The sequence below is a fragment of the Aquarana catesbeiana genome, linkage group LG05 (genome assembly GCF_042186555.1).
Source record: "Aquarana catesbeiana isolate 2022-GZ linkage group LG05, ASM4218655v1, whole genome shotgun sequence".
Taxonomy (NCBI): Eukaryota; Metazoa; Chordata; class Amphibia; order Anura; family Ranidae; genus Aquarana; species Aquarana catesbeiana.
Window position 1 is genome coordinate 574,976,448 of NC_133328.1, and position 26,763 is coordinate 575,003,210.

The 26,763-nt window shown below is 42.3% G+C and overlaps 1 protein-coding gene across 2 annotated transcripts in view; it reads right to left on the reverse strand.

Annotated features, from left to right (window-relative positions):
* Positions 1–3,671: 3,671 nt before the first annotated feature.
* NIPAL2 (NIPA like domain containing 2) overlaps positions 3,672–26,763 on the reverse strand; it is a 176,720-nt gene continuing 153,628 nt past the window's right edge. The window contains exons 10-12 of one of the 2 annotated variants that reach the window (XM_073632028.1): positions 20,001–20,095; positions 12,037–12,097; positions 3,672–7,507 (exon numbers count right to left, since the gene is read on the reverse strand). In XM_073632028.1, the coding sequence (XP_073488129.1) occupies positions 12,045–12,097; positions 20,001–20,095 (148 nt within the window). In that variant the 3' untranslated portion in view covers positions 3,672–7,507; positions 12,037–12,044. The remainder of the gene's footprint in view (positions 7,508–12,036; positions 12,098–20,000; positions 20,096–26,763) is intronic. The other variant, XM_073632027.1, reaches the window with a different exon arrangement.

Here is a 26,763-nt window from a genome sequence, read left to right on the forward strand (position 1 = left end):
AGACCAAGAGTGCATTGATGGGCACAGTGAGGCTGCATTGATGGGCACAGTGAGGCAGTATTGATGGGCACAGTGAGGCAGTATTGATGGGCACTGGTGAGTCTGCATTGATGGGCACAATGAAGCAGTATTGATTAATTTACAAGTTATGCGCTGCGCTTGGGTGACCCCAAAAACAAAATTAATAATAACCAACTCTGTGCTTACTAGTGCGATAATATTAAATACAAATAATATGAATGTTGAATAAATAAACAAGGTGTGAAAAAACAAGTGCTTGTTACACCATAAATTAGTGCTTAATAGTGCTTGTTACACCATACATAGTGTCTTAATCAACATAAAAAGTGCTTAGTGCTCAATATAAAGTATCCTGCTTTTTTTAAATGAAAAAATGAATAAATAATAAATAATGGGAAAAAAAAAAGTTCTCTTTGGCACTCTAAATAGTGCGTGCAAATAATGTCCAGCAGTGATAATAAAACAATGCGTGCAGGTGGTGTTTAACTGTGACAACAATCCAACATCATGCTGAAGATATCCTGACTGCTGCAAAACATGCTCCTGTGCTCCTTCGTGACCCCCTTAAGCTAATGTGCTCACCTCAGAGCATGTAACTCAGCTTCTACCCTGAGTCCAAATACGCTTTGGAGCCACCCCTGGGCTCAGTCTCAGTGTCTGCTGCACTCCTCCAGCTGGAAACAATGTGGCTTCATACATATAAATGAAAAGGACAGCATACCGCACCAAACATCCAGTGATTTTGCATAGAAAGCTGTTATAGTATGGTGCACTGACGCACCAGTGCCATGTGAGTACCCCGGTGTGGGGAGCGTTTTCTTTTAATAAAAGTATTTTGACTATATTACACTATATAGTTTCCTTTTCATTTATATGTATGGAGCCACGTTGTTTCCAGCTGGAGGAGTGCAGCAGACACTGAGACTGAGCCCAGGGGTGGCTCCAAAGCGTATTTGGACTCAGGGTAGAAGCTGAGTCACACGCTCTGAGGTGAGCACATTAGCTTAAGGGGGTCACGAAGGAGCACAGGAGCATGTTTTGCAGCACTCAGGATATCTCAGGATATCTTCGGCATGATTGTTGTCACAGTTAAACACCACCTGCACACATTGTTTTATTATCACTGCTGGACATTATTTGCACGCACTATTTAGAGAGCCAAAGAGAACTTTTTTTTTTTTTTCATTATTTATTATGTATTAATTTTTTCATTTAAAAAAAAGCAGGATACTTTATATTGAGCACAAAGCACTTTTTATGTTGATTAAGACACTATGTATGGTGTAACAAGCACTATTAAGCACTAATTTATGGTGTAACAAGCACTTGTTTTTTCACACCTTGTTTATTTATTCAACATTCATATTATTTGTATTTAATATTATCGCACTAGTAAGCACAGAGTTGGTTATTATTAATTTTGTTTTTGGGGTCACCCAAGCGCAGCGCATAACTTGTAAATCTATCCTATGCACGTTATATGAAGCGTGATTAGCGCATGCAGCTGGAGGTAGCACAAGCAAGGCATAAGATCATTGTGGCTCACAGAATTTTTCCAATTTGATCAGTATTGATTGGCACCTGTGAGTCTGCGTTGATGGGCACAGACCGAGACTGCATTGGTGGCCTCAGACCGAGACTGCATTGATGGGCACAGACCGAGGCTGCATTGGTGGGCACAGACCGTGGCTGCATTGATGGGCACAGTTAGGCAGTATTGATGGGCACTGTGAGGCTGCCTTGATGGGCACAAACCAAGTCATTTTTGATGAGACTGCATTGCGAGGCACAGACCGAGACTGCATTGATGGGCACAGTTAGGCAGTATTGATGGGCACTCTGAGACTGCATTGATGGGCACAGACCGAGTCTGCATTGATGGGCACAGACTGAGACTGCATTGATGGGCACAGTGAGGCAGTATTGATGGGCACAGTGAGGCTGCATTGATGGGCACAGTGAGGCTGCATTGATGGGCACAGTGAGGCAGTATTGATGGGCACAGACAGATTCTGCATTGATGGGCACAGTGAAGCTGCATTTAATGGGCACAGTGAAGCTGCATTTGATGGGCACTAAAAAAGCCTGCATTTGGTGGGCACTGATGGGGCTTCATTTGATGTGCACTGGTAGGCTGCATTTGATGGGCACTGATGAGGCTGCATTGATGGGCACAGTGAGGTGAAAAAAAGAAGACCAAGTAAAGGGGGATCTAGTCTATGGGAGGACCTGCCCTGGCCTGGTCTGCTCTCAAGGGGGATCTATATGGGGGACCCTAGCCTGGCCTGTGCTTTATGTGATAATAAATAAGCCCCTCCCCTTCATGACAGTATCAAAAAGGGGCAGAGGATGACCTTAAAATGATGCCCCCCCTGAAAAAAGTTCAGGGGATGCCCATAGCTGCAGCCTTGACCTCCAGGAGGTATACATACTGTAAATGACTCTTGGGAGATGTAGTTCTGGGAGGTGTGCTTAGCTCTCAGCAACGGCCATTGCAAGGATTTTACAAGCCTACTGAAAATGTTAGAGAGTAATAAAATGTGTTTCTTTTTCTATTAATTTATGGACACAGGAAGTTTTAAACCTTCAGTTATACGTCCACCTAAAGGAGGATTGGACACTGGCAAACAAAAAAACTGTGGGCCAGCCCTGGAATAACATGCTGCTACCAGCATGTCTCAGTTTTTTGCTAGTGTACCAGTGCCCCAGTAGGATGGATGCTTGTGGGACACACAGGTCACCAAAGCAAGCAGCGATTGCAGGCATCCAACACACCCAATAGTGTCAAGTTTGTGAATGAAGGCCCCTTGAACCGCTTTAGGGAAAGGGAACCTTGACTGATGGATGCATTGCATTACAGTGGCAGTTGATCTAAATCAAGGAGGTTAAGTGGCTCCATTAGGATTGGGAGTCAGGACACAAGGAGATGGGGCGGAGCCCGAATTCCAGAAAATGTACACTGAGGCACATCCCTCTGACATGAGGAGATTCAGCTGACAGAAGAGTTGCCCGCCCACCCACCCGTTCTGATGTTTTGGCACAGCTTTATTGGCTGTTTTGACCTTGCCAGCAATTAAACTTGTTGTAATGGGCTATGCCCTCAAGTTAAATTCTGGGGTCAGTTTAATGCCTGTCTGGCTCTGATGGTAAGGACAGGTCTCTTAAATTAAATGTTTGGTTTATGTGTGCTCACAGTATCCATGTGACTGGCATTGGTTATTTGTTAAAAGTTAAATAAAGCTGTGGCCTTGACCTTTCCAACTTTTTCAGCCTCCGTGTCATTTTTGGGCAAGATATTAGTCTGTTAATTGGTTGTATGAGCATATGCTTCTCAGCAGTCATCCAATTTTTGTGCATTGTTATTATGCAAAGTAGAATAAGCTATGCCATATTCTACTAAGCTCATTTTTTATTCATCTGACAACAGAAATCTAATTTGTTGCTCTAGGTTTTTGCAATCAGCACTTCATTGATCCATGCACTGCCTTACAAAGTAAACATTTTTCTTATCCAATCACTTTATATTATTTAGGACTATAGATTAAAAAAGAAAAAAAAAGTTCAAAATTTGGTATCCACAAAACTCATATGGCAAATTCAGTGCAGAAGGGTGAACAGAGAGCAAAATAGCAGAAAATCTGACAAACACATCACAAAAAAAATCATTTTATTGAAATCTATTCACACTATGTCAAGGTTCGTCACCCATCATAAGTACAGTATGGGTAGAAAATGAACATGTCCGTAATAAATGAACAGGTTTGGTTATGTGGAATTTCACAATTGCATGTTATATATTAACAGTTTCATTGAAGAAGTCTAAAATGACTTGACTATTTCAGCACCTTGTGTAAACAATAAGACATAGATGCACAATACATAGTGTTCATAAATCCAAAAGCAGTGGGGTCTCAGAGATCTATTGTCCATGGGCCTCTCTAAAGTAGACCTAAACCCTAAATAGACCAAATGTATTTTGCTAAAGCAACATGTGTCAAACAATTGCCATTAAAAAGGTTCACCTTTTTTCATCCTTTGTGCTATTAATCTCTAGTGGACCATCCATTTGACAGGGTGACAATGCAGGAGCACAACTTGAAGAAAAGTGTTCCCCCATATGAGGAAAAAACTAAACAAGGACCTTTATGGCTGGATGACATTATTTTAATTAAAGTTACAGATATCAGGAGATTGAAAGCAACTTAGAACATTTTAAAGCTTACACGATAGTTCAGGAATTGGGTCTAGATCTATTTTAAAATCAATTATAGATGTAATTGCAAAAATCCTCACTCCTTCCCTTGGATTGAAGCCATCCAGCCACTCTGTGTTATCAGGCTCTACATAATCTGATCTGCACTGCTTTTCAACTGTTATTTTTATTTGATATCACCACTCTGTTCCAAGTGCATCAGCTCTTGCAGGACTCCTTCTCACCAAACTTCTGCTCTTTGCATGCCATATGCCCTCTCCAAACAATCACAGTTGTAGCATGGTGCCTGGGACTTCGTGCAGCCCTAGTGTCAACCAGTGGCTCCATCTGTGAATAAAAGTAAGCTTTGGCTACTGCCAGTGGAGTAACTGAAAAATGTTCTCTCCCAGGTGTCACCATCTATCTACATCACCTAAAGAATATGACATGTTCTGGTACACAGTCCTGGCAGAGTCAGGGGAGACAGTAGCAGCAAACACCTAAAAAGACAACTTCACTTTTAGTGAGGTTGCCTTTTAAAATGTTCCTCCTCTGTTGAAACCACCACCCAAAATACTTCTCTTCAGCTCCGCTCTGGAGATCGTCCCGTTGCCTGGATAGCAAATAAAAAATCCTTGCAGCACCCAGCTCCTACTTGGGCACTGTTCATCCCGCTCAGTCTCATGGATTTGAATTGTACGCCTCTAAATAGCTAGGAGGCAGCACATTAAGTATAGACCAGTCATAGTGAAAGGGGAACTACACGGAAAACTTTTTTTAGGAACACCACAAGTGAAATAATTTACCTCTAATAAAGTGTATACAAGGACTACAGCTCTTTTGGTTACCATAAAAATGCTCTCATCCCACCTAGACTACAGATACCTTGCATTTCCTGAAAAGAAAACAAAGTATTTTCAAGAATGGTATTGGGGAGCAGAATGGGAGAGTGAATGACAGGATCTCTTTAATGTCTGAGATCCACAGCTATCAGTCGCAGGACTCAAAGAAGGGCACTGTATGTAATATCTGGCATGAATTAAACTGTAATTTTGACAGTACCCAGCACTGTCCTAGCATACTCTTCATTAGGAATAACTTGTGGGCTTTCCATAAGATTTTGTTTTTGGGGGTACACTTTAAAGTTTCCTTAACCAACCACTGTCAAAAAATGGCAGCATATATGGCAGCCACATACAGGGAAAGGGTTAGAGACCACAACATACATGTGGATACCTGGCATACTGTATATGTGGTACAGGGACCAGTTTGAGAAACACTGTCCCAAAGGCACTTCATACTATTGAATACAGTCTGAACTTTAGTCAGACATAATTTATCATGCTTTCTCTAGCATGCACTAAAAATAAAAATAAAAAAATAATAAATTGCAGCTTGTAAGAACACCTAAACTGTTTGGCAAATCTACTAGAAGTGAAAAGATATTTAGATGGCTCTGCAAAGACAACATTTGTGCTTTGCAGCCATTTAGCACAATGAGAGTGGATTTGTTTGTATGCTAGTCCGACGGACAAAAAAGGACACAAGGGCAGCTATTGGCTACTGGCTATGAACTTCCTTATTCTAGTCCCTTTGTACGTCATCACATTCATACCAACGGACTTTCGAATGGACTTTAGTCTGTTTGTGTGTGGGCAAGTCCGGTCGTCCGAAAGTCCATTGTAACTCCGTCGAAAGTCCGTCGGAAAGACCGCTCTCATTGGTTGTGATGTTTGACAAGACTATGTAGACCTCATAACTGTCTGGGGGGAAATTGGGAATACAAATCCATTCGACAGGTATAATGTATAATATATATATATATATGTGTGTGTTTAGAGATTTGCCTGGAGTTTAGCTTTAAAGGATAACTGAACCCAGGAACAAATATTGCAGCTTACAGGCCTTAGATGTAGAGGTTGCTTTTATTTGTTTTATTAGCTAAGAACCTATTCAGCACATACAGAAAAACCCTATTGATCCTGCATCCCCTGTAAACTACCAATTGCTCTGACCCCCAAGTAATGGTGATTAAGCAATACAGACATGGTTGTAGACCACGTGAGAAGAGCAGTCTAGGGTGACAACCAGGGCTCCCTCCATAGAAACAGTGAAAATAAAGAGAAAAAAACACATCAAGGACCAGTAAGCTGCAATATATTACATTTTTGGGGTTTGGAACTTGAGTACAGGCAGCCATTCTCAACCAGGGTTCCATGGAACAATAGGGTTCGTCCAGTGGTGGCTAGGAGTTCCTTGAGTTCTGGCTAACTGACCCCCCATCTGATGGTGCCTGGTCTGCATAGTTCCAGGTTCAACACTACTTGGCAGAGCCAGGAGCATGACTCCAAGGGTGTCATTCTGGCCAACCTGTAAGGGGGCATTCTTCCCACTTCCTACACCAGTGTAAGGGGCATTTTCCCAATGACCTCCATTTGACTAATCTTACCAGGGGCTCCCTGAGACCCCAAACATATTTCAAGGGTTCCTCTGTGGTAAAAATGGTTTAGAAAAGCTGCTGTAAAGAGTGGAGTTTGGCCCGTTCAGCTGTGCAGCCAATATGCTGAAATTCCAACATTATTTGTACTTATTTGGGCAAAACCTTTTTTTGCTCAGCCTTAGTAATTGTCCAGCCAAATAAGGACACTTGAGGATTATATAAAGCACGGTTTATAAAATTATACATGAACAATGAGAGGCACACTAGATAAACTCTCGATGATCCCAAAACTGGAAACATGTTAATGAAATGTTCGCAATCTCTTTAAACAGAACATTTGCTCAGTGTCGCCATCCGTCCTTACAGCCCTGAGGTATCATGAAACGCTTATTACATCCATTGTATTGTGTATTTTTAGCATTTGGAGCCATCTGAAAACTCCAAAACTTCCATCTCCCTGAGAAGATGTTACAGAAATAAACCATTTTTTACAGGACAAAAAGTCATCTGCAAAACTCTTTTGAGTTTATCATTAGTAAACCAGGACCAGACCAAGCACTTGAGATTGTACAGCATTGGAGATTTGAAACTGTAAAGACATCAAAGGGTCCAGAGAAAACTTAAGCTTCATGAAAAAAAAAAAAAGCATAAAAAAGGGAGCAGAAAATGATCTGACACGCAGACATGACACAGTGTTGAAAATCTTGTGCAATAAATAAACGCTTCCTCTCTGTGACCCTGTTTCTCTCACTTTCATCTCTTTTGCTTTAGCTGCTGTGTGAGTAACTAATTAAGCAGAGTCCCATATGAAATGCTGTTTGAATTTGGTTGGATTTTATCCACCGTTTCCTTTCCTGCAGAGACAAAAAAAATGGAAATTAAAAGGGAAATCTACATTTGATATTTTCCAGACAAATTAGTGAGTTACTTCGACAACATGTTCAATGAAAACAAAATATTAAAAATAAGGAAAATAGGAGCCTCTGGTTGTATCATTCCGCTCCAGGCTTTACTAGCTATAGATGAACTAGCCTAGAACACGTATGCATGATGGGAGTTTGAGATTTTTATACTTTACTGCATGCTTTTTCCAGGTCAATAACTCAATAGGTAGGCAAGGTCTCAACTAAAAGTGAATGCTAAAGCAGAGCGTTCACCTACAGGTATATGCTCAGAGCACAAGGGGAAATTTACTAAAACCGATGCACTCAGAACCTGGTGCAGCTCTGCATAGTAGCCAATCAGCTTCTAACTTGTTCAGTTAAGCTTTGAGAATAAAACCTGGAAACTGATTGGTTTCTATGCAGAGCTTCACCGGATTTTACACACTTTCGTTTTAGAAAATCTCCCCCATAGCATGATGTCCTGGTAGGGTTGCCAGCCCAAGGAGACAGCGCAGGTGGCTTTAATGTTGGATGCAAAGTTCAGGTTGTAGAACATGACAACTCAGTGCACAGTGCTGGAACAGTGCTGGGGGTCTTTTCAGGCCCGTGAAGATAATCAAACTGATGGCTCTGGTCACTTCTATTGCCCTTATCTAACTGGGCCCTAATCCCCTCTCTTAGCACTTCTGAATTAGCCTGTAAGTACATGGCCATCTTCGGTGAGAACTTCATTGTGTAGCCTTCCTAGGGCCTCACAACCCCTTCTTCAAAGGCCTTACAGACAGGCCCTGCATCTCATAAACTTGCATGCCCTAGATTTTGAATAAGAGGCTGTGCAGTTCTAGACATGCCATACAGCAGGGACTAGCAGGTATGTCCTCTTACAGAATTGCAGGGGGGGGAGAAATTGGTGAGTACTGAGGGTTTGTGCCCTGTGTGCATGTGTATGTCCGCACTATCTGAGCATATAGAAGGACACACTGTGATGTATTATATAGGGGTTGATTTACGAAAACTGGAGAATGCAAAATCTGGTGCAGCTGAGCATGGTTACCAATCGGCTTCTAACTTCAGCTTGTTCAATTGAGCTTTGAAAAAAAAACCTGGAAGTTGATTGGTTTCTATACAGAGCTGCACCAAATGTTACACTCTCCAGTTTTAGTAAATCCCTCCCATTGTTTTCCCATGTATAAAAATGACGTGAAGAAAATGTGTAGCAAACAGCCAGTTTTGTCTATAAACAGCAAATCAATTTCTTCTTGTAAGCTAAAAGGTAACAGTACTGTGCAACCCATTGTACAGAATTGCCAGCTACATTCAAAGAGGAAAAAGAGATAATGGCATTTAATGCAAAGGTACATATTTGTTAACCGTTTAAAATTATTTACAGGGCTAACTGCTAATCTGGCTCAGCGAAGCTTGCTGCATACCAAAACGTGTCAGTAGCCACATAGACCTATGGCTTGCTTAGCGATTCAGAAGATCTTTTTGCTTTTGTGTTCTGCTGATCAATAATGTGAACTTAAAATGGCAGAGGATGTCAATATCTAAAATCATCATCAAGAATAGGATTTTATTGTATTGCTGTTTAGTATTAAAACTAGATACATTTCCAGAGCAAAATTTGAACATTATGAGATGGTCCTTGGAAATCAAGGACATGCTGGGGGGGATTTACTAAAACTGGAGAGTGCAAAATCTGTTGCAGCTCTGCATGGAGACCAATCAGCTTCCAGGTATTATTGTCAAAGCTTTATTGAACAAGCTGAAGTTAGAAGCGGATTGGCTACCACGCACAGCTGAACAAGAGTCTGAGTGATCCAGTTTTAGTAGATCAACCCCATTGCAACCATGGAACTGGTTAAAAGAAAAATTCCAGGTAGAACACAAAAAAAATTTCCATGCAGTGGGGGCTGAGGAGAGTGGAGATAAACTTACCTAATCTACCAGTCCGAGTGCAAAACCAGTTCCTGCCCCCCCCTACACACTAGCGATCTTGTGCATGGACCGTTCCTGATGTCATCACGACCATAGACTGGCTCTGGACATGAGGACAGCAGGAACAGTCCGCTTCTGCACGAGGGGGAGTGATGTTTTCTGAAGGATCGGGTAAGTATAGCCTTTCGATGTGCCCCTGGACAAAATGAGTTGTTAACCCATGCAGTGAGGGAACAGCCTCACTACATCGGAGACATTTTTTTTATAGAGTTCTGCTTTAAGAGAGTTATTCCTCCTTCAGGACAGTCAATGGTTTGAGAGTAAAAAGGTTTCTACATATCACAGCCATGGAGGGACAGTCACCAGATCAGGACAGACAACAATCTCTTGTTTATGTCTTCCCCTTCCCCACTTGATCACAAACAGAGAAAATAATTGACTACATTAGTTTGAAAAACTTGACCAACTGCTACTGTTTCCCCAAATAGAAGTTGAACCAGGAGCCATTTGCCTGCTTCCACTTGCTGTAAAATGTTGATATGTGTGCTCAGAGGAGCAAAGCACACACGTTTAGAGGGCCTTAGCTAACAGACATTCATCCAGGTGGATAGGTTGTGTCTGGGTGATTACTCTCTTATGGTTATAATCACTTTTAAACCTCCTATATATAATCAAAAATGCTCATGGTCACTTGTTCCCTAGTCCTCTCTCCAAGCAGTTCATAAATCAGTTGAATGGAAATCACATGGAAAAATGTTAATGACTTATGCAGTTATCATTAGGTTGTTAACACTTGCTTGTTTTTAGTACACGGATAGTCTAGTTAAAGTTATGCTGTGTACACACAAGCGGACTTTCGACGGACTGAATCACGTCAGACTTTGACGGACTTTCGACTGACTTTGACGGACTTCCGTTGAATCGGACTTGTCTACACACAATCACACCAAAGTCTGATGGATTCGATACGACCGGACTAGAATAAGGAAGTTCATAGCCAGTAGCCAATAGCTGCCCTAGCGTCGGTTTTCGTCCGACAGAAAGATTTGAAACATGTTCTAAATCTAAAGTCCGTCACATTTTAGACAGAAAAGGTCTGCTGCAGGTCTGACGAAGCCCACACACGATCAAATTGTCCGACAGATTCATTCCGTCGGACAAGTTTGGTCGAAAAGTCCGGCCGTGTGTACACGGCATTACAGTATAAATTAGTTATTTTCACAGTTTGATACATCTGCTGGTCACACCCTTCTCAATACAGCTGAAATGATTCATAGGATAAAATTAGATAATCTTCAACCTAGGGGACTCTCTCCTGGCCCAGGTCTAATTGGGATTCCTGTAGTATGCTGCAATGTTCCCAGTTCCCTGTCTGCTGAGGTCTCTAATTGGGATAAACATGATGGCATGGAAATGTTCTCATGCAGGAAGATCAAACATATGTAGACATGGTAATAAACAGTACAAACTTTAAGACTCAGAAAATCCCATAAAAGTTTTTATGAGTTGGTGTTTGTGGAACTACAGTTCTCAGGATGCCTTGCCAGGGACTTGAATTCACAAGGCTAAAGCTTATACTTGCCTATAACACTACTACTGAGAGATCTTCATTGTGAGGCCTACCTGGCATTGTACAGCCTGGCACCGTACGGCTTGTCTACTGAGCTCTTTAAAATTTGGTGCATTGCTAACCACACGTGTACATCATACACTTTAATAGAAATTCTGTCACTAGCATCCTGAACCTGAACACCCTTGCACAGGGCTTTTTTTTCAGTGGGAACGTGGGGGAACGCAATTTCGGCAACTCCAGGACTGACTGTATGAAATGGGATGCTGCAGGGTTTATTTATGTTTGCTGCTGGGGGATCTATTCTAACTGGAGGGGATCCATTTTTGCATGGGGGTCTTTTGTTGCTGAGGAGGTTTACTGTTACTGGTGGGGGACCTATTGTTTGGCTGGGGGGTCAATTGTTGCTGAGAAGGAACTACTGTTGAGGGAAGGGTCTGTTGCTGGCTGCCAGAGAGCCTATTGAAGCTGGCTATGGGGAGATCTGTTGTTGCTGCCAGGAGTCTATTGTTGCTGGAGGGGAAATTTTGTTGTAGGTGGTCTATTGTTGTTAGGGGGATCTATTGTTGCTGGCTGCAGGGGATCTATTTTACTGCTTTTCTTGTGATCATTACCAAATTCCATAAAAAGGATTTAGCACCACAAAATGATACTTGGTTCTATATTGTCTGATAGGGCAGTACTGGGAGGTGGGTAGGGGATGGAACCAAGGAAGTGGTGCAGAAGGTGTGTAGGGGCAGAGAAAAGGTGTGACTCGGAAAGGAGTTCCTGTACCTATTTTCTGAGAAAAAAAAAGCCCTGCCCTTGCAGTAGCCCATGACACAAGGGGGCCAAATTCACGAGGGGGTCCAAAAAAAACCAGCAAATTTTCACGAAGACCATGTAGCTCTCACAATTCCGGTCAATGAGGAGTTCTTTATCACACAGCAACCGATTAGTATACCATGAGTGATCCCATACCAAATTATTATTTGGTTAGTTCCCCTTTTACCTTTCATCTCAGTGTCTTCCCTGCCTTGCTGTGGCTGCCTCTCTGTGATACCAGTGGCAGACTATGCAAATGAAATAAAGGAAGAGACAGTTTGCACATGCAGTTGTGGACATTGAAAGGATACCTTTCCACTTTTACATATGCCCCGTACAGGCATCAAGTTATTCCAGGCCAGTATATTGTGTCTATAGAGTATATTATGCCAAACACACATGTTGTTGGTGAAGAGTCAAGTTCATGCTAGACCAAAATGAATGCAGGCCCCAACATCTACTCCTGTTGGATGCTGAACTCTCTCACATTTTTAATGCTTCCCTGTCTTTCCACCAACTTGGGAAAACATCTGACAACAGAGAGTTGCAGACCCAAACCCAACGGTGCTGGAATTTCTGCTATAACCAGCACCTGTGAGAGTGCAGCCTGAGGAAGAGCAATTATAACACATTACAGTCATTTCTTTCTACAAAAAACACATATTTTTGGGTAATTTGTTCAAATCACTGCTAGGAGGAAGCCATCTTATGGCCTGAAGTACTGTATTTAACTAGGCACATTACTGTAAAAATGAGGCATGTTCTCAGGGAGTGCTTAGCTTCAGCTCATATATTAATCATAAATTGGTTTAGCATTGCATTGGTTCGGTTCATGTATTAATCACAAATTGGTTTAGCTAACAAAGTGGCTGCTGTGTGCAGTTTGGCATATACTATTATTGAACACCGGCAGAGATTAATAAAATATACACGTTTAGATGGTTACAGGAGAAGAGAGGAATTGGGACTTTAAATGAGGCCCGCCATATCAAATAGAATGAGAATGGGTACATACATGTATATATAAATGAGTTTATTTATTATTACAATCTAAAATTCATTCAAACTCTTAAAAAAGACATTGTATCAAATAATTTGGTAGTCACATGACTTACACTTAAATTATACTGCTCATAGCATGAAATACAATTAATGAGTTGACATGATAGACATAAATAGTAGAATGGATACAGAGAATATATAAACATAATGGAACCAGATATATCTTGGTATCAAATAGCACTCCACGCGTTTCATGGCATTACAGCCACTCATCAGGAGTGTGGTATGACAGTATACTGTAAAGAAATATAAATTATTAATAGTGCCCTCTAAAAAAGGGAAAAAAGTAATTTTCCCAAAAATTGGTGACAGATCAATAACTTACAGCTCTGTCCCAAGGCTGAGCCCAACCTCTGTACGGGAACTTGTGGGGATCACAGGTACGGTGTCTCCCCCTCTACCTGAGATCCCCACTAGTTCCCGTACAGAGGTTAGGCTCACCCTTGGGACAGAGCTGTAAGTTATTGATCTGTCACAAATTTTTGTGAAAATTACTTTTCTCCCTTTTTTAGAGAGCACTATTAATAATAATAATGCTATGAGCAGTATAATTTAAGTGTAAGTCATGTGACTACCAAATTATTTGATAGAATGTATTTTTTACGAGTTTGAATGAATTTTATATTGTAATAATAAATAAACTCATTTATATATATACATGTATGTACCCATTCTCATTCTATTTGATATGGTGGGCCTCATTTAAAGTCCCAATTCCTCTCTTCTCCTGGAACCTATATCAGGGATGGAGGCTTGCCATTTGGCTGTGCCAGGTCACACCTTCCTTTATGTTTAGATGGTTGTTTTGCAGCTTAGAAAGTCCAAGATGAATTCCAGGAAGATATAAGAGATACAGTTAAGCATTCAGCATATTAAAAAAATCAAATCTATATTTTTTAAAATACAGTTTGTGAAGTATAACTATCCAGATCTGCCTTTATATTAGCTTACTGTAATTCCCATTCAGAGTAGTATTTAATTGGGAGTGGGAGAATGCTCTTTTCTCCTGCTAACAACCTTCTAGTGTTGGATTGATAGCAGAGTGATTTTCTCCAATCAGCAGACCAAGGGGAGAAAAATTACCAAGCTGTATTGCTTAAAGTGATTGTAAGTGCCGGTTCACACTGTTGCGCTGTTAATTTGTTCAATTTTTTTGTCCCGTGTGAGGTGCGATTTTTACTGCGAATTTACTGCGATTTTGACGCCATTTTAACGCGAATTTCAGGAGTTGGACAAAGCTGCGATTGATGTTCTAGCCAATGGAATCATAATGTACAAAAAAAAAAAAAAGGTGTTAACTTCCTGTGTACTTCCTGTTTTTTGTGGAGAGTAGTGTGGTGGAATTCGCACATATCTGAACCAACAATGCGATTCAAGAACGATTTACATTGATGTCTATGGAGGCTAAATTCGCAACGCAGCGCTGTAAACTCGCACAAGACCCTTTTTTTTTAATCGCATCGCATTCGTGGAGGAATCGCAACGCATGTATGTGAACGACCGTCATTGAAAACAATGACTTTATGGATGACATGCGAATTTAGAATGTTTTTGACGCATCACATTTGTTATGAACTCGCATCAGTGTGAACCGGCACTTAGGGTTTTTTTTTTTTTTAAATAACAAACATATCATACTTACCTCCACTGTGCAGCTCATTTTGCACAGAGTGGCCCCGAACATCCTCTTCTGGGGTTCTCCGGCGGCTCTCGCGGTTCCTCCTCACATCAGATAACCCCCTTGGATAAGCGCTTCCCCGAGGGGGTTACCTTGCGGGCACGCTCCCGAGTCCAGCATTCGGCATCCATAAACGCCGAATGTATGATTCGGCCCCGGCGCCTGGGTCACTGGATTTGATTGACAGCAGTGGGAGCAGCTGTGCTGCTATCAATCTATCCAATCAAGAGCCGAGAACCCCGGGCAGAGAGACAGTGTATCCCCAGAGGTTTATGTTCCAGGGCTCAGGTAAGTAAAACGGGGGGGCGGTCACTGACAGGTGTTTTTTTCATCTTAATGCATAGGATGCATTAAGGTGAAAAAACACGAAAGTTTACAACCCCTTTAAGGCTTGGTTCACACTGGTGTGATTCCTGTCCAGGTTCCTGCATCGCACCTGAATGGCAGGAAGTTCACACTGACATCTGCGAACGGCTGCGGGTGTCAATGTAAAGTTAATGACCCCCAAATCGCTTAGCAGATCTCAGTGCGAACTGTAAAATGGTACAGGAATCGGATTGCATGGGTGTTCATACACATTACAGTGCAGACCAAATAAAGGTTCCTGCACCATTGTGGGGTGAAATCAGTTTGTATGGCTGAATTCATAGCATCGCACAGACACCACATGTGATGTGCACAGCAATGCTTGTGAACCCAGCCTTAAAGGCAAAGTTTGCTTTTAAGGCTTCATACACACTATAGATGTTTTTACAGCTGCTGCTAGGGGCATCTGAGGTTTTTCTTTTCCTGCCGCTAAACTCCCCTCCATGTTAGCCTATGTGTCCATGCACACATAGGCTTTTACTGCGTTTAGTGGCAGAGTTTTTGAGAAGCAGGAAAAAAACCCACTGCCAGTGCGTCCAGGAGCAGCAGTTTGGGCAGAAAAAAAAACGACTGAAGCTAAACTAAAAGCTGCTAAACGTTAGTGCTTGAGCGTTCATTTATTTCAATGACCAGAATAAATTATTTATATATTATGCCCAAGAGCTTAATGCCTGTAAAAGCTCCTAAAAGCTTGTAAAAGCTTTAGGACTCTTGCACACTGCATCTAGAAAAAGCTCAGTACAGCTTTTTTTTTTTTTTTTTCCCACTGAGCTAAAATACAGCCCATTAATTGCAATGTGCCTATGCACACCAGTGTGTAAAGAAGAGCTGTGCATTCTTCAGTAAAAAAAAAAAACCTTTTTTTAAATCTGCATTTCTGGTCAGTAATTTACGCCTCATGCGTTCAATTGCACACAAATGTGCCCGATTGCGCGAAAAGTGTGTGCAAATGCCCATTTACATTTTGCAGAAACAAAAACGCGAAAATACGTTTTCGCTCACGCATGCACACTTCCTTGAAAATTGCGTGAACGCATATGCGCAAAAATAAGCGCAAGTACATACAAACAGAAAACGTCTAAAAAAGTAGATGCTCAAACAGGAGTCAGGCTTTTTTCCTGCAAAAACGCTGCTGGCTTCTAGGAGAGTTAAATAAATGTTCTGTGTGCCCAAGAAAAAAATTATAAAAAGGAAAAAAATCTTTTTTTTTTTTTTTACACAGGAGCCTGCAAAGTATTGCACTTGCAATCAGCGGATCACGGGTGCAATGTCAGGCTCATGCATACACTTCCTACAGCTCTGTGCCCATACCTCCATAAAAGGCTTCCAGCCATTGAGCTGCAGGACGTGTCAAGGGACTAGGAGTGTGCTGATGCGCATACTCGTTGTCCTATGAGAACTACAAAGCAGTCTGCCGTGGTGGAAGATGGGACTTGTAGTTTATTAATTCTCAGATCTCTGTGAATGAATAATGCAGCTGTGTGGGTGGAGCCAAACACAGCCACACAGATTTGAAAAGGGACAGCAACTTCAGGGGAGAGGAATTTCTGCCCCCTGTTATGGTTCGGGGTTCATAGGTGGGGCTTGGGGTGGTTAGCAGCATGTTATTTGTTACACCCTAAATATGGATGTAACATGCTGCTAAAAAGGTGGAGATAACCTTTAACTGCATTCAGAATATAGGGGGTTATTTACTAGAGGCAAATCCATTTTGCACTACAAGTGCACTTGGAAGTGCAGTCACTGTAGATCTGAGGGGGACATGCAAGGGAAATATAAAACAGCATTTTAGCTTGCACATGATTGGATGATAAAATCAGCAGAGCTTCCCCTCATTTCAGATCTTCCCCTCAGATCTACAACGACTGCACTTCCAAATGCACTTTCAGTGCACTTTGCACTTGTAGTGCAAGGTGGATTTGCCTTTAGTAAATGACCCCCCATAGTCATTGAAATATCTAATTGGTCTTGCAGGGGTGCTTGGATTGGAAATCTGAACACAATCACAAAATCTTTTGGCAAAATAGTTTTGAAACATAATGTCACAGGTGAAATGTATGCACTTCACCTGTGAATTCCCCGAATATTCATTTTAAAACGTATTGCTACTTTAACACCTTCCGAAGGAATCATGCAATCCTGCTGCGCAATAATGTTATTTTGGAATAGGAGTGTGCAAACCGTTATGTCAGAAAAGTTCAATAACCTTTATTAATCACTTTCACTGAAGTCTAAATTATTGTGAGTTATCAGGCCATACATGGTGCAAATTTCTTTCCTGCAACCTGTGAGAAATTTGCACGATCCTCCCATCAACACAGTGCTGATAGGGGAATCCCTCCTGCCGAGCCATTGTCTGCTTGTCGGGAGAAGACAGTGATTATATCTCTAGCGGCTATAGCAGCCATTAGCGATAATCGCAAGAGAATCCGGCAAGCTGATTGTACCCAAACTGATCAAACGATCGATCAACTTGGTACATTTAGCCAGTGCCGATCCTGACCTCCCTGGGGCCCTAAGCAAAATTCTGCTAAGGGGCCCTCTACCTGACCCGTGATGCCGTGAGCTATGTAAACCATTTGCCATTGCCACACAGCCACACTTGACAGTCTCCCCTTATATCAGGGTCCCCAGAGAGCCTCCACCTACATTAGGGTCCCCAGAGAGCCTCCCCTTACATCAGGGTCCACAGAAAGCCCCTCCTTACACCAGGGTCCCCAGAGAGCCTCCCCTTACATCAGGGTCCCCAGAGAGTCTCCCCCTACATCAGGGTCTCCAGAGAGCCTCCCCTTACGTCAGGGTCCCCACCGAGCCTCCCCTTACATCAGGGTCCCCAGAGAGCCTCCACTTACACCAGGGTCCCCAGAGAGCCTCTCTACTTACACCAGGGTCCCCAGAGAGCCTTCCATTACACCAGGGTCCCCAGAGAGTCCCTCCTTACATCAGGGTCCTCAGAGAGCCCCTCCTTACATCAGGGTCCTCAGAGAGCCCCTCCTTACATCAGGGTCCTCAGAGAGCCCCTCCTTACATCAGGGTCCTCAGAGAGCCCCTCCTTACACCAGGGTCCCCAGAGAGCCTCCCCTTACATCAGGGTCCCCAGAGAGTCTCCCCCTACATCAGGGTCTCCAGAGAGCCTCCCCTTACGTCAGGGTCCCCACCGAGCCTCCCCTTACATCAGGGTCCCCAGAGAGCCTCCACTTACACCAGGGTCCCCAGAGAGCCTCTCTACTTACACCAGGGTCCCCAGAGAGCCTTCCATTACACCAGGGTCCCCAGAGAGTCCCTCCTTACATCAGGGTCCTCAGAGAGCCCCTCCTTACATCAGGGTCCTCAGAGAGCCCCTCCTTACATCAGGGTCCTCAGAGAGCCCCTCCTTACATCAGGGTCCTCAGAGAGCCCCTCCTTACACCAGGGTCCCCAGAGAGCCCCCCCTTATACCAGGGTCCCAAGAGAGCCTCCCCTTACATCAGGGTCCACAGAGAGCCTCCCCTTACATCAGGGTCCACAGAGAGCCTCCCCTTACATTAGTGTCCTCAGAGAGCCCCTCCTTACATAGGGTCCCCAGAGAGCCCCCCTTCTTACATTAGTGTCCCCAGAGGGCCCCTCTTACATCAGTGTCCCCAGAAAGCCCCCCTCTTACATCAGGGTCCCCAAACAGCTGACTCCCCCCCTTGCAGAGGTTCCCCTGTACCTGGCTGGTGGAGGTGGGAGGCGGTGATCGGCAGCTCTATGGTGTTCACAGGCAGGGGGATCTCCCTGGGGCTAGTAGTTCTATCTCCAAATGTATACAGCAGAGAGGGGAGGGGCCTCTGACCCGGGCATCAACAACAGTGTTCAAGCAGAGTGAAAGTGAAACTGATACCTGCCCAGGTCAGAGACTCCTCCCTTCTCCTCTCCACTGTGTACACTGACACTCGAGGATGCTGGGCTTTGGGCCCCCCCCCCCCCCCACAGCGGTATAGCGGAAGGGCCCAGTCGCAAATGCGACTGCAGCGACCCCTAAAGTTCCGCCACTGGATGTTGTAAACATTAATTGACATGCTATGACACGAGGGGGAGGCGGGGCCTCGAGTAATTTGTGGGGCCCTACATAACTTGCGTAGTGAGCGTATAGGGCGGATCGGCTCTGCATTTATCCTGCCCATTAACAGTTCGAATCTCGGCCCGTTCCTGTTGAACCGGCCAAGTTTTGAACCTTGTATGGCTGACCTTACTGTGCTTTCAACTGCCTTGCTGTTTGAACTTGTCATTACGTTTCAAATTTCTGTTTGCAAAATACCTACAGGTGGCACTGCAGAGCTGTGAAATTTCTTCCCTTTGCCCTTGTTCTATCAGAATACCGTTACCCATCAGATGCAGATGCAGATGTGCAATGGAAGTGACATTCCGACCAAACTATACTTACTGCGCATGCGCGATGTGTTCCACCATGCATTCCACAGGGCAATGCGTTCCACACACTTTATGATCTGATGGATAGCAGTATTCTGATAAAACACTGGGGACATGCTCGCCCCCTAGTGGTGGTTCTAGCTCCGCAGTGGAATAGACACCATGCGTACATTTTACTACACCCAGCTACGTCTTCAATTTCAATTTGATTTATATACACTCATTTTATTGCTAAAATTACTCTGCAACTCAAGACGTAGCCGACTAAGACTAAGATGTCCGCATTGGGTGTTCTATCAGAATACTGCTATCCGTCAGATCATAAAGTGTATGAAACGCATCACGCATGCGCAGTAAGTATTTTTTGGTCCTGAACTTCACCTCTGTTGCACAATCTGATGGGTAGCCGTAATCTGATAGAACACCCTGTCAAAAATGGGTGAGGTATAAAAGTATGCCACTTCCTGCAGTGGAGATCCGCCATTCTTTTCTGATACCTGCACATTGCCTGTTTGAGTTCAATATTTTACAATAGATTGGCTGACTTTTTTTTTTTTTAACTCAATAAAAGCATCTTTGCCTATAGGGACTATAGTATAGTATGCCAATATCTAATGTACAGTATACACCCAGACTGTCATACGTATACTCACCGGGAATCTCACCAAAGTTTATATACGGTTCTTGGAAAGAATGCTTCTTTTGGTTTCTTGCAATTAAGAAAACCCCAAAGAAAGATAAAAAGCACCTGCAGAAATAAAATGCATTATACATAAAGCTGGAACCGTGTTACACGCTTCTCATAAAACAAATATGGTCAATCTGAAAATCCATGATACAATTAATAATTTCCACATAGCTGAATCATCCCTAGACCACAGAGCTCAATAAACCTTGCAAAGGGAAGCCAATGAGAAGGAATTCATATAGCACCAGGTGGTGTAAATCCAAGCAAAGCAAATGATTTAATAATGATGACAACTTTAAACATTTAATAACCAGAGGTCATTGATGTCTATGCCCAGACAAAGTTTAGTAGTCTCAGTATGCATCAGTAAACATGATTGTAAACTGTGACTAATTTGCCGGCTTAAACTATTTTTTACAATTTTTTTTTTTAAGAATTTATTTAGTACACTATGTTAATACATACTCCACTCAAACTTTTTATTAGAAGCCGACAAACACCGAAAAATGCATAAAAATTGATTTTTTGTTATTTTACACAAAAATATTTGTAATCAAACTCATTCATTTTTCATATCAAGGATTGCAACACTGTGGGGACATTTATCAAGCAAATCAGCAACACAATTAGATGCAAATCAAACTGCCTAATGTTTAGCAAAGTGTTGGCGACAGATTTATAGTGTATTTGTGACCTGTGTGCCTGTAATCCTGGGCAGCCAACTGCGACATGTTAGCGAAAGTCTGAAAATACAGTTGTGTATTGTCTGTACTATTTGTGTGTTTTTATTCCTCTAGGAGGGACTGTTATGTTTGTCATTTTTTTTTTCTAAACATTTTGCTAAGGCTTTCTGTATCAGTACTGTTTGGACCAAGAAGGGGGTGGACTTCAGAAAGTTTTTCCTGAAAATGTAATGGTTAGTGCAAGAAAAAAGGTATAACAGGCAGTACTCAACTGTGCTGTTGAAAACGCACTCATATAGCTACAATCAATTTAAAGGAGAAGTATGGGATTTAAAAAAATAAACAGACATTAGCTACCCCCATGCTGCAGCTGTCTGACATTGGCTCTAAGACTATAGTAGTCACATGACCACTGATTGCTCAGTTCTCGGTCATATAAAAAAGACCCCGGGACGGGGGGGAAAAAGATGGGAAAGGGACCCCAAAGGGGCCTGGACAAGGATTCTTCAGAGGGAAACACCCAAAAATACAAAAAGTTTATATAGAATTCTTTATTAGAAAAAACAAAAATTCCACCCACAATAAAAATATGTTAAATACCACAATACCTCAATAGCTCAGTTCTCGGTCAGCTCTGAGTGGAGAGCAGTGACTGTCGGTCACCGCTCTCCATTTTGCTCCTCCAGTAGCTGGCTCAGATTCATAGAGGTACGGGATGACCCGCCATCAGCTGACTCTGGATTACAGGACAAAAGTAAATTGTACTCCTGTGACCCGCAAGAGAAATATGGCCAAAAAAGCTGGGCTATGGCCAAGCTATCTCTTCCTACTTCTACGTGCTTTGGATATAGACGAACCTTTCCCCAGCCTGCACCCTCACTAATCAGCGGCATCCAATTCATCGAACTTTGTTAGCCTGAGCGGGGGCCACTAAGCATTTATTGTGGGCGACTTGTAGTAAATCTGTCATATGGAGGTCTGTATGTCTTACTATATCACAAATATGATCTCAGTTAAAGATCGATTTATTCAAGTAAAATTTTAGCATAGAGTATATTATACACCTGTCCGATTAGCTTATATTTATACCACGGTCAGTCTCTTGTGCCCTAGATGCCGAGGAGCTGACAGCACTTTCTATCACATGGTTTGGACTTGCCCCAGGCTTGGTGCTTTTTGGGACTTGGTCCTATGAACTATTAATAATGGTGCACTGGACCTGTCTCTACCCCTGGACCCCAAGATACTCCTTCTGGGAGCGCTGGAAGGTGTGAAGCTCAGCCGTTACAATAAGCTATTTGTCTTCTTTGCATTTTTCTATGCCTGAATAGAAATACTTCTTAAATGGAAGTCGCCCCCCCCCCCCCACCACTGTTGACTCCTGGCATGCTGCCATTAACAGTGTTGCCCTTATATAAACTTACCAATGCTAGTCGTAGTTGTCCCAGGAAATTTGATAAGATATGGATGGCATGAATAGATTCTTGGGGTAATGCGGTGAATGGGATATGATCTCCTTTGATTTTGAGTTTCTGCCCCAGGTTGTGCATTTTAAACTCTTCCCCTTCTAGTTTTCTCCTTTTTCCTATTGTCTCCCCCTCTCCCTCCTCTGGTACTAAGGGTCCCAAAGTGTGCCAAGAAAAGATCCCACACAACATTACACCACTACCACCAGCCTTAACCGTTGATACAAGGCAGGATGGATCCATGCTTTAATGTTGTTTGCACCAAATTCTAACCCTACAATCTGAATGTTGCAGCTGAAATCGAGATTCATCAGACCAGGCAATGTTTTTCCATTCTTCTATTGTCCAATTTTGGCGAGCCTGTGCAAATTGTAGCCTGTTCTTAGCTGAGAGGAGTGGCACTCGGTGTGGTCTTCTGTTGCTGTATCTGCTTCAAGATTCGATGTGTGCATTCAGAGATAGTATTCTGCATACCTTGGTTGTAACGAGTTGTTATTTCAGTTACTGTTGCCTTTCTATCATCTCAAACCAGTCTGCCCATTCTTCTCTGACCTCAACAAGGCATTTTCCTCCACACAACTGCCCCTTACTGGATATTTTCTCTTTTTTTCATCATTCTCTGTAAACCCTAGAGATGGTTGTGTGTGAAAATCCCAGTAGATCAGCAGGTTTTGAAATACTCAGACCAGCCCATCTGGCACCAACAACCATACTACATTCAAAGTCACTTAAATTCCTTTTCTTCTCCATTCTGATGCTCGATTTTAACTTCAGTAAGTTGTTGTCTTCACTATGTCTAGATGCCTAAATGCATTGAGTTGATGCCATGCGATTGGCTCATTAGCAATTTGTGTTACCAAGCATGTGAACAGGTGTACCTAATAAATACACACATATACATACATATATACATACACACACACACACACAGATATAAGCAGCAATTCTCCCGGATGACAGTAGTGACAGCATACATATATTATACATATCTTGGAGGAAGATACTGCATCTCCAACAGAGCAGCCTGGGAGATGTTTATCATTTTCTGCTGTACAGCGAGGCAGTTCAAGAGGAGCGGAACATGTTTATTCAGTCATTCCCTTTACTTCTTCTCAGAAGTAGCACTGTGTAGATAAAAAACATATTCCTGGCCAAAAGCTTGCTGCCAGTATGACGATAGGTATTTGTGAATCTGTCAAAGTCATGAATCTGACTCCAGGCACAAGAGTCACAAACACAGTACCATTGCAATTCCTACAATAAAAGATTGCATAGGGTGGACATGCTTGATAAATCCCAGGTCACTATTCTAAAAGGATATTTCTAGATTTCTTAAAAGCAGATGCTTTAAAGTTCTGGAAAACAATCTTTCACTGGAATTTTTTTTTTACAATGCTGTGTTTTTTTTTTTATTTAATCATCGTTTAATGATCCTGCACCCCCTGCCCCAGCCTCCTCATCCAACAAGTATGTATACCCAAGACACAGAGTTGGCCCGATGCAGTAACCTGCACAGAGCCAGGCAGTATTTCCAGTTTAATGGGAGAGGGAAGTCTCTGCTGTAGTGGTACTGAGCTATAGAGAAACAGATCATTACTCTGATCAAAACTCTCTTGTGCCCAGCAGGCATGTTTATATCACAGACCAGTAATAAAAGCCACTATGCTGGATTATCCTGAAAAGAGGATAACAGTGAAAAATAAAGAGAAGACTTTTTTTTTTGTATAAGCGTGAGATCAGAATTTGGCAGTGCCGTTTTACTGTGCTTTTCCTCATAACTTCTCCAAAGGAATATGCAAGATTGTAAAAATAATGCTCATTGGCTATATGGCTATGGCAGTATGACAGTTTTAGTCATTTATACTGAAGTTTACCAGCTTTTAGAAAACCCCAAAAATCAGCAAGGAAATTGTTATTATTCCAGACCTGATAACAGGGGTGATTTTCGGATCCCCGAAATGCATTGGCTACTTTACCCAATTAACATTTTGAATAAACCTTGTTGTGGACACTTTTGCATGGTGCATCAATTTCCAAATCACAGTTTTTCCAACACAAATCACTTAGATATTTTGGTTATTCTTTAAAAGCATAAATAAATGTGCTTTACCTAGCAGCCCTATGCCATGTCTCTGTAGGTAGAGAACAAAATATATTTCATTGATTGTTAGGGAAAACATAGCTTTGCTTTTATCCTAGCTTGGGAAATATGCAAAGCAATAATTCTCATAGGTTTGTTTATCCAGGCCAAGGTATATCTTCTGTAGTAGTAGTTCTGTGACGGACGGCCCATCACAAGTTAGTCACATTCAACTGGACTTGTGTTAAATAAATCTCTAGCACTATCAGGGAGCAATAAACAAAACTAATACAGAACTCCAGTGTAAAATCAAAATGCAGCAAAATCTCTAAGTGTGTCACATACCACTAAACTGTAATGCCCTGTACACACAGTCGGACTTTGTTCGGACATTCCGACAACAAAATCCATGGATTTTTTCCTACAGATGTTGGCTCAAACTTGTCTTGCATACACACGGTCACACAAAGTTGTCGGAAAATCTGATCATTCTGAACTGGTGACGTAAAACACGTACGTCGGGACTATAAACGGGGCAGTAGCCAATAGCTTTCATCTCTTTATTTATTCTGAGCATGCGTGGCACTTTGTCCGTCGGATTTGTGTACACACGATCGGAATTTCCGACAACGGATTTTGTTGTCGGAAAATTTTATATCCTGCTCTCAAACTTTGTGTGTCGGAAAATCCGATGGAAAATGTGTGATGGAGCCCACACACGGTCGGAATTTCTGACAACAAGGTCCTATCACACATTTTCCATCGGAAAATCTGACCATGTGTACGGGGCATTAAGGTGAATCAGGTGATCTCGCGCCAATTGATGTTAGTAAATACACTAAATAAATTATAATACTATAAATAAATAGCAGTCAACATCCGAGATCTCTACTATCCTCCATGGGTGGGCAGACTCTTCGATGTTCCTCCTATGGGTGCATTGACTCTCTCCCTTATACATATTGGGGATATTGGAGCGAATCAACGCACCCATAGGAGGAAGACCGAAGGGTCTGCCCACCCATGGAGGATAGTAGAGATCTTGGATGTTGACTGCTATTTATTCGTACCATTAAGGTGATAGTTTTGGGAGACTATAATATTGAAGAAGCCATATTAGGATAATATATGGACACTCTTATTTGCCAACTACATGTTCAAGCTTTGACAGCAGCAGAAGTTTTATCCATATATTTGCTCACATAAGAGGACTTTATTATTATTTATTATTTTTGACATATTTTTCACACACGGTGTCATTTTATTGACATTTTTTCACTAATTTCTTTAATTTTAGGATACTTTGGAAGCATTCACTATATGGCATTCACCATCACCTGATTAATTGTACATTCATGTAATATCACACATTGTGCATTGTCACTTTATGTAGATGTTTATAAAGACACATTTATTTATAGTGTTATAATTTATTTAGTGTATTTACTAACATCAATTGGCGCAAGATCACCTGATTCAACTGGACTTGTTCTGTAATGTTGAAGACGTTTCATAGTTTATCCAAGCCACTCCTTAAGTTCTGAGTGTCAAGAAAATATCCTAGAATTTAAATCCACACAGGTAGGTAGCACCAACACCTTAATCCACTCCCCATGGAAAGGCAGATATTATTGTCCATGAACAGGATAATAGGCGTGAATGTTGTGGAACCATCTTGTTCTAGTTACAAAATTCCATCCTTGGTGTCAGGAAGGCTTCATAGGTGTTAATTCTTGGATTGTATGGCTGAAGGTGTAAATAGTTGTCAAAAAACAGTTTAGCCGAGATAGCCGAGATTGTGCGCCCTGGGGGGGGGGGGGGGGGGGGGGGGACGACCCAGTGTGGTGATCGCGGGCGCGCCATGTCCCTGGGACACAACGTGACCCAGATCTCGGCAAAGAGCCATGCCTCTTTACCCATGGGAGGGGCTGTGTCCAGTCACAGCTGATCACGTGTAAACAAGGAGATGTCGTTTATCAGCTCTCCACGCCTCACAGTGAAAGTCAGGAGAGACATGTAAAGGTAATCGGGGCACCGATCATCAGTGCCCTGATTACAATGCAGCCCCAACAGTGCCCATCAGTGATGCCACCCTGTGCCCATAAATGACACCAGTCTGTGCCCATCAGTGAGGCCAATCTGTGCCCATCAGTGCTGCCTTTCAGTGCCCCTATCATTACCCATAAGTGCCACCTATCAGTGCTCATAAATGCTGCATATCACTGCCACCTATTAGTGCCCATCAGTGCTGCATATTAGTGCCTCCTCATCAGTGCCACACCATCAGTGCTGCCTCATCAGCGCTGCCTCATCAGCGCACATCAGTGAAGGAGAAAAATTACTTAATTACAACATTTTCTGACAAAACATTTTTTTTTTCAATCTTCTTGGTAATTTTTTCTTTTTTTTTGCAAAAAATAAATCCAGTGGTGATTAAATGCCACCAAAATAAAATTCTATTTGTGTGAAGAAAATGACAAGAAATTAATTTGGGTACAG